Source organism: Phalangium opilio, unplaced genomic scaffold, assembly GCF_054372755.1.
Source record: "Phalangium opilio isolate 3A_F unplaced genomic scaffold, DU_Popi_V2 ptg000042l_1, whole genome shotgun sequence".
Taxonomy (NCBI): domain Eukaryota; kingdom Metazoa; phylum Arthropoda; class Arachnida; order Opiliones; family Phalangiidae; genus Phalangium; species Phalangium opilio.
The window spans coordinates 5857018-5865722 of record NW_028324166.1 but is presented as its reverse complement, the minus strand read 5'-3'; the positions used below and the strand labels follow the sequence as shown (position 1 = coordinate 5865722).

The window sequence follows — 8705 nt, the reverse complement described above, 5'->3', positions numbered from 1 at the left end:
AACAAGGTAACACCCCTTACAAACGCGGTAACAGACACACACACACAGATATATCCAGTGTAATACCTCTCCGTGACGTCATCATCACTCGGAGAGGTAAAAATATGATGTTAAACTCCATTGTAAATTTTATGTTTTTGCGACGCTGAAGCTGCGAGCTGATAAACGTTAAGAACACAATGACACCCGCACCGCAGTCTATATCTATATAAATCAAAAGTCCTGACTGACTGACTGACTGATAATCAACGCCCAACCCAAATCGCTTGCCCTAGAAGGCTGAAAATTTGCAGGAACGTTACTCATAAGTAGTAGGCCCGTACCAAGAAAGATTTTTCCAATCCGCCGACATCTTAACAAATGGCGCCCAGAAATGTAAAAAAATCTCTATGCAACAAAGCCCTCGCGTTTCAACCGATTTCGCAAATATTTAGTACACTGGTTTCCTTTAACCTATAGACGGGCTGAATGTTCTTTTGGTTTCGATTTGTTGCCATCTTGGCGGCCAGAAATATAAAAACCCTTCTTTATGGAATAATGTCCGCATGAAAAGTAATGAAAAATGTCCCGACGGGCTGACGGGCAACGCCGAGTGCCTTCGCTCCTAGGGTGCCACAAAAATATTAGTCATCAGTAAAATCTACCCATTCTTTACATCATTTTGATGGAAGTTCTTATTGCACGCGAGCGATGTGATGCTTTTCAAATTTTGTACACCAAGACCCACTACACATTTCCCAAATTAGATTATTTGAATTATACCACTTACACAAGAACGTCAATAAAATTCGTTTTGAATTTTGAAATCAAAAATTCCAAATAATCCGATCCAACATAAATTGGAACTCCAAATTAGCTTTTATAACTTCTTTTATTAATGTTTCATAACACCAAAAGAAAGGTATTGAAAAATTTGGGCATTTTTCTTGGTGGGCCATCGATCAATATCTAATGATACACTAACATCATAGTGTTTAAAATTAGTTTTAAAATATAACCAAATAAACTAAAACAGCAAAAAGCACTGCACTTCAGAAACAACTTAATTTTCTCAAGACCAGATAATAAAACTTTTTTATTTGAAAAATCACAGAAAGAAATTCATTTCAAGGCATTTTATTAAAGATATTACGTAAAACAATCAGAAATTATAGGATAGGCATCATCAATCCAATCGCAACCGTAATTTCATGTAATTTCATTTTAATACTTGAATTAATTGATACTCCGCATTATTCTTTACGTAATCGTAATTAAAAACAAAGCGGAATTGTATCGTTACATTTATTTTTAGATTAGAAACATCGAAGTAGAATTTAAAAGCACATTCGCGGTTTAAAATTGAGAAAATTTAAATCTAATCTAGATATTAAGTCACTATTTTATTTTATTTTATTAATATTAAACTCTATGAAAAAATTTCTACCACTTATATATATAGATATTATAAGAAAAAATGTCTTAATATTAATATTATTATTATTTTTTTTTGGAATTATAAACAGGGACCTTTTTATCTTAATTTACACAATATATACATAAATAGTAAATAAAAAGCTTTTTTTTTTCTTTTATTGTATTTCACGAAGGTAACGTTCAACTTATTACATTTTTTCAAAAGCCAGTACCGTTCACACATATCCAACTTTTAAATTATAATGTGCGAGATTTCTCTCTCCGTGTGGAACGTTTTAACAGAGATCGGGGGTTTGATTGATGGATTTCTTAATACGAAGTAAGATGTTAGTGTACCACTGATCGAGATGGGATATTGAATCGTATTCTTGGACAACTTCGGTGTATCCATCAACATCCTCTTCTTTTAATTTTTCAATCAGGTTCTAATCAATGAGATAGAATATATGTATTAAGCCTAGAGTCACAAGATCGACGTTTCGCGATACACTTTTAGTCGAGCATGAATCTTTATCAAATACGGGTGGCGCCACCTATTAATCACTTTTAGAACTATTTTATTACCGTCTGCTGTTATAACGTGTGTAACAAGCTGTCAAGGTAGTTTTTTAAACGAGTTAAATAAAATACGCGAGTTAAATAATAAAAAAACTCGAGTCCTTTTTAATCTAATAAATAGATGAAATAAAAATCATAACGATGTTTCTGATTGCAAATAAGCAATAAATAAAAAGTTGTAATTAGTTCCGCTAGAGGCTCACAGATGGCGCTGTCATGTTTTGATAAAAAAACCATGTCTTTCGCGGTAAGCCGATTTGAATTGTAACTATCTATCTCATATTGGTTCTAATAAGGAGAACACTGCGTCCTTTTCAATAATCATTCCGTTGCTTGTGAAGCAATTCAGGATATTTTTCTTAACTAGTGTCTTATAAAACCTAAACTGGTTCCTTCCAAGGATCAGTACCCCCTACCCTATGTATTTTTCTACTGGTCCCGAAGACCAAATTGTAATATTAGTGCTAAGAACCGAGGTTTTGTGAATTAAAGGACTTGGTCAGCATGGACAGTAACGAATTACGAATAAGACTCTACTAATAGACTGACTAGTACTAAGGTAACTAATAAGCCTTGGAGTGTATAAGTGCATGTAATTTAAGAAAAATGGTAATTATGAAACTGGTCCACATCAAAATTTTGAAGAAACGTTAATAGTAAAGCAGTCCTTGGGACCAATGGTACTCGGTTGTTAATTAACAAACTGGTTGATAATTATGTTTCTAAACTAGACATTTCAAAGGTCTATGCCATGACGAAGCCTATTGTAAACATTTTACTCATGGTATAAGATATACAAGATCAAAACGTCACCCCATATAAGTCTATTGTGTATGCACACCAAATCAATTCACATGTCTGAAGGATTCTCTTTACACCCAAGGTAAATAAATAAAAATTAATTCACCTTGATTAGTTTGCATTCCCTCGAATCTTGGAACGAAGGGCTCATTTCCACATATTTATTGAGAGCGTGCTAAAGATTATTGATATTACTTGTTGAAAACATTAGTGACTACATACATAAATCCACTTAAAGAATAATATAATACTTCAGCGTTTAAGGTATCGACACATAGATGGCAAAGGGCTGCTCTGAAAAAGTACTCCTTGGCACTATATTTAAGAAGGGAACTTTCAAGAGATGACGCAGCCACCTGTACAAAGCAAAGGTCAAATATGTTTTATTAAAAAGAAATTCCTCTATCTCTCTATAGTGAGTGAGGGGACAGAGGGATGTTTCTTTCCTAAAGAGTCTCCTCCCTTTTGCCTGGTCAGGGATTTTAGATAATCACAGTATTTAAAGCAAATGACGGTTCCTGTGGCACCCCTACCCACAAATTTTAAAATGACAAACTCAAGAACCAATTAGAGCTCGCACAAGGGGGCGGAACTAAAACATAGCCTTTGCTGGGCTTAGCAGTCACGTTAACTCCACCCCTCGACTATGGGAGCATCTAGTGGCGCCACAGCCGACACTCGCTTTAATAGGGATTGGGCTCTTCCTATGACCGTAATGTTAAAAAATGGCGTCATTATTTTGGGGACAACTGAACCGCCATCTAACAGACTCAAGTTTGAAATTTTATCATCAATGCAATTTTAAGCAGAGGCCAAACATTTTGCAGCCGTCTTTCACATTTCACGCCTTTTTTGACGTCATGAATAAATTACGCAACTCCCATTCACCAGGCGACCAATGTTTTAGATAAGTCAATTTATAGCAACAACTTTTCATTTAGAGGCACTTTAAGTAGGCAGAGGGTATAAAATATTTGAAACACGTCACAGGCAGCGAAAGACGCCAAGATACAAAGACTCCACACGGAATGATACTGGACACATAGTCCTTGGTTTTCGCGCGATTGCAGCGCCAATTCCCCAGAGTGGTAGTTTTTGAAATAACACGAACTATGCTTTTAAGTCAAGTGCCTATGACGCATTTCAAATAATATTACCCTTTCGCTAATGCCTTGTTTACTGCCCCTTTAAGGCATATTTGCCACCCTTTGCTCGCTCCCTATTAAAACCACCGTTTCCTAGTTAATTATGAGCGTATTACCTGTTCATATATCTCAATAGCTTTATCATACTGATCTAGTTGAGCAGCGTACTTTGCAACATTCAACATACATTTATTTGCAGAGCTGCAAGATAAAAATCATGACAACTTTAGAATTCATCATAAAAATAAATGTGCAATTAGTGAGATTATCGCTGGTTCCACATTGAACTAATCATAATTAATATTAAGATAAGTAATTATCGAATACTTCAAGGTTGAGTTAGAAACCTAACACATCTGAGATGTTCATGTTCAACTTATACTTGCCTAGTAGATTCTTCTCCCCTATAATAATCAGCGGCTTGCTCATAATGAACGATAGCCTTTTCAATATCGGCAACTTCATTTTCATAGATTTCAGCGATAGTCATATGATGTTTAGCGGCAATTGTAAAGCGACCCTTTAAAAGAATTTCAATTGTAATTAAGATTATAAAAACTTTAATTTCTCTAACTAAAGTCAGTAATATTACCATATCAGTGTATATTTCTACGGCCTTCAATAGGCAGTTGATAGCCTCTGAAAGAAAGAATGGTTTCAATTTTTTTTTTTTTAAAATATGCACGGATATACAAAAGTGATCAATGTGAAGTTGTACCTTGTGGATCAGATTTCTTGTAACAGTTAGCAGCGTCTACATTACAAGACGCAGCATCGTGTCTGTTCCCACACTTCTCATGGAGACTGGCAGCTTCGCAGAAAGCGCTTCCAGCAGCTGTAAAAAGCCAAAATCCATTACTAAGAATATTACAGAATAAAACTAAGTTGTTGTAATTCATTATGGAATTATATTAATATCATACCGCTCCACTTTTTTGCCATTTTAAACATATTAGCGGCTCTTGCGTACATTTCACATGCTTCTTCCACCTTTGCCGATTTTCTGAAAGGAGTTTAGAAGTTTAACCTATTTCCACTGTTTAAAGCATAGGTTCATAAGATATGTTCCATAAGTTTGTTAATTAAAAAACGCGCGTTAAGCCTTGGCACACGCATCGTGAAAAGGTGGATAACTTAAAGCAAAGCGCGAGTACTGTGGCGCTCCTAGCTTCTACACACCAATTTTACCTAAGTTAAAGGGCTCCTTCGGACCCTTAGACACATGGCCCCGCGGATTTCCGAGCCCCCCTACCTAACCAGAGGGAGGGAGTGAAAGAAGGGGGATATTAACAAGGAGGGAACTACTTAGGGGTGGGTCGGAAATCGGTGGGGCAAAGTGTTGAGGAAGATCGTCTATGAAGAGGGGATGGAAATCCGCGGGGCCATGTGTCTAAGGGTCCGAAGGAGCTCTTTAACAAAAGCAAGTATGCGAATTTACAATTTCATATCATATTTTAGCACGAAAGTGGTATTATGTTACACTTTCAAGTCTCTACTTTCAAAATATCAAGTTTTTTAATTTAATTGAACCAAAGTTTCTATTTTTAAAATCCATACAAAAATCACGAAAACTCAGTTTCCATATATCAATAATTTTGTCTTGTCGAGCTTGTTCGCTCGTTTGATGACATCACTATGACGTCAGGAGATATTTTAGAATTCACAGAAATTAATCCTATCTTTTGTTATATAAATCAGAGGTTTTTCAAACCGAAGTTTCTCATTCCCTTTAAGGGGCGCCAACGGGCCACGCTTTGCTTTGAGTACTCCATAGATTTGCTGTGTCTAAGCTAATTTTGTTCTTTATTTATGTTTAAAACAAGGAAGTATGACCAGGAAATTATATAGGTGACACTTGAAATCCTTATTACATTATCTACACCATATACCAACTGTTAATTTAGTAAGCTAGCTATGCTTGGATCTTCTTACTATCATTAAAGGGATATGATACAAGCACCTTCCACATATTTATGTATGATAACAGCACAAAGGATTAGCTACAGTACATTTTTTGCCTTTGTAGAAGATGACAGACGAATTTATTCAAATTATTCCCCTCCAAGAATCCCGAGATAAGCCTAACTTCCAGTTCGATTGGGATGACAAATCAAATCAATTCAGTAAGACCTTTCATTTATTCAGGAAATTATGTAAGATTTGCTCTACTAATTGTTTGGTTATGAAATGGTGAAGATGAAAATAATGGTTTGAGACCACGCCCAACAACGGTTTAGAGACCACGCCCAACAACGGTTTAGAGACCACGCCCAACAACGGTTTAGAGACCACGCCCAACGGTTTAGAGACCACGCCCAACAAGGGTTTAGATACCACGCCCAACGGTTTAGAGACCACGCCCAACGGCTTAGAGACCACGCCCAACAACGGCTTAGAGACCCCGCCCAATAATGACTCGAGACCCCGCCCAATAATACATCAACAATTTCAGACCAATTTATGAAAACTTTTTATATTGAGTGGAATTGATTCAAGGTAAAAAGGGTCATTTGTGGTAGCATTTATAGCTTCCACCAGGAAAGTATAAATGTGAAATATGGAATATCCCTCTTCATGATGAAAAGGGCAAGCTCATGACGCTTGGGAGCCATGTTGATGTCAATAAAGGGCTATGATAAAAGCTCCACACACATCAATAGATAGTGTGTACTAAAGGAGCTAGAGAAATTTCCACCCCAGCTTCAGGGTTGCCATTAATTTGTGAAGCATCTCAGGTTTGGAACTTAATGATCTGAGCTTTTCAGCGGTTGAATATGACTGGCAACACTTGCCTGCAAACCATTTATAAGTACCATCACTAGACAAAAAGCATTCACTGTGTCACCTCTATAATGTCTTGGTTATACAGACACAATTGAAAATAGGTGTGGGTTATATTGGGTTCATCTCATTTCCATAAGTTTGGTGAATTATTTTAGCGAGTAGCAACTCAATGGGTGAATTAGGCATGTTGTTCATAGAGTCTGACATTTTTTTAGGTTTAAAACATAGGCAGATTGTTTGTGGTATGCTAACCAAGCTTATTAAAATTGAATCATGTTCAAGGGCTGCCGTTTATAGCTCAGATTACAAGGAAAATACACTTTTGTCATCTTGCTAAGTCACTCCCCCAAACGATACTGTTAATAAACTTTCACTCATTTCACTAAATAGCATTATGGACAGCTGCTCTACATTCTTGCCAAGTTAATAGCGTTTATTTTTTTCTTTCAAAACTTAATAATTTTCAAATGAAAAGTTTAATATTAATACTATCAGTTAAAAGTAACTGTTCAAGTGTGTTATGATGAATATGATGATAATGAATGAAATGCAAACCAAGGCTTCATCTTACCCAAACAGTGATCCTAAAAATCCTTGTGATGATTTTAGTTTCTTCTCTGCATCAGAAACTAACTGCATCGCCTTTTGCTCGTTATCCGCCATCCTTTATAATAGTAATTACAGAGAAATACTGTTTTAAATTACGATTATTTTGAATGTAATTAGTTAAATGATGAAACTATCGTCGTTATTCAGTAACTTGTCGTCTTCACGTCTGCTATAATACGGCCGACTGTTAAAAATCAATGGATGGTAAAGAGCACCGCCGACTCGATCACGCTTTCGGCTGTGACGTGTATCACACATTTTAACCCAAATAAATCAAAGGAGTCAGCTTTTAACATAGCCGTCTATGGGAGGAACACCGTTTTTTGGCTCTAATTTTGAAAATAGTGGTTCAAATCTCTTGCAATTTTAATGAGATGTGCAAAATAAGGTTTGTTATTTTTGTGAAAATTTTTAAAAGTTTCTCTTTTATAGTTTTGTTGTAAAAAAATTAAAACGAAAATTAGCCGTAATTAAAGGGCTTCAAACGGTTTGAATGTGGTTTCTTCGGTTTCACTGGTTCGAATATCTTGAAATTTTAGAGAGAGGTATAATGAGGGATTTTAAATGATCGTGCAAAGTTTCAAAGTTCTAAAACGAATAGGTCTTTTCTTTCGATCACGCGCATCTCGACGCAAGCTGCTCGCGCGAGCGCGGATCTTGGGTCCGTTCAGTAACCCTCTTTGATGACAGCGATTACTAAGCGATGTCAGATTTTAAGTACTGTACGCTTTTTCGCGTTTCCGGTTTTGACGTCATGATGCTCAGCGCTTGGTCATCAAAAAAACCATCTAATCGATATGGTTTTTTTGATGGAGTGACGTAGCGCTTGACTCTTGAACACTTGACAGACGAAAAGTTGGCGTGGGATTTAAAAATTAAATTCCAATAATGCTATTCCTACAGTAATTGTTTTAGTTTTCTTTACAAAACTACTTCTACCATTCAAATGGACAATTTTCTTGAACAATTTCATTATTTGCGAGCTCGTTAATAATTGAAAAGAACCATTTGCTCTTCGTAACGTTTTGAGGGTCAGTAAGACGCTTCCCCAACTCCATTTTCAAAAACAGCGCTAACTTCAAATTGTCACTTTTGCGTTCAACAACTTTTTACGTCACTGTGACGTCTCGAGCCCATCAACCCAAAATCAAGAAAACAGCGATTTCTTTGAGATTTTCGTTACTGAACGTACCCCTTGTGGGCTATGGCTCTACTGGCCATATGTCCAGTTTAAAATTAATCCTTATGTCTCTCCCTGGGTTCGATCCCTCGTCTCTAGCATAGCCTCCTGGATCATGCGCCTAGCGGACACAGGCTACTCGGAGTCGCACTATGGAAGCTCGGCAGCTCACCGCCCAAAGAATTATTTTCCTATAGTGACTTTTTGAAGAA

At 36.5% G+C, this 8705-nt stretch overlaps 1 protein-coding gene across 1 annotated transcript; it reads right to left on the bottom strand.

Moving 5' to 3' along the window:
• Nucleotides 1-852: 852 nt before the first annotated feature.
• Nucleotides 853-7510, bottom strand: alphaSnap (Alpha-soluble NSF attachment protein). Its single transcript, XM_089836610.1, has 9 exons — nucleotides 7276-7510; nucleotides 4844-4923; nucleotides 4639-4755; nucleotides 4513-4559; nucleotides 4307-4440; nucleotides 4037-4121; nucleotides 3027-3131; nucleotides 2882-2950; nucleotides 853-1841 (listed from the first exon to the last, which is right to left on the bottom strand). The coding sequence occupies exons 1-9, from the start codon at nucleotides 7365-7367 to the stop codon at nucleotides 1692-1694; spliced, it is 879 nt and encodes a 292-aa protein (XP_089692736.1). The 5' UTR covers nucleotides 7368-7510; the 3' UTR covers nucleotides 853-1691.
• Nucleotides 7511-8705: the final 1195 nt, after the last annotated feature.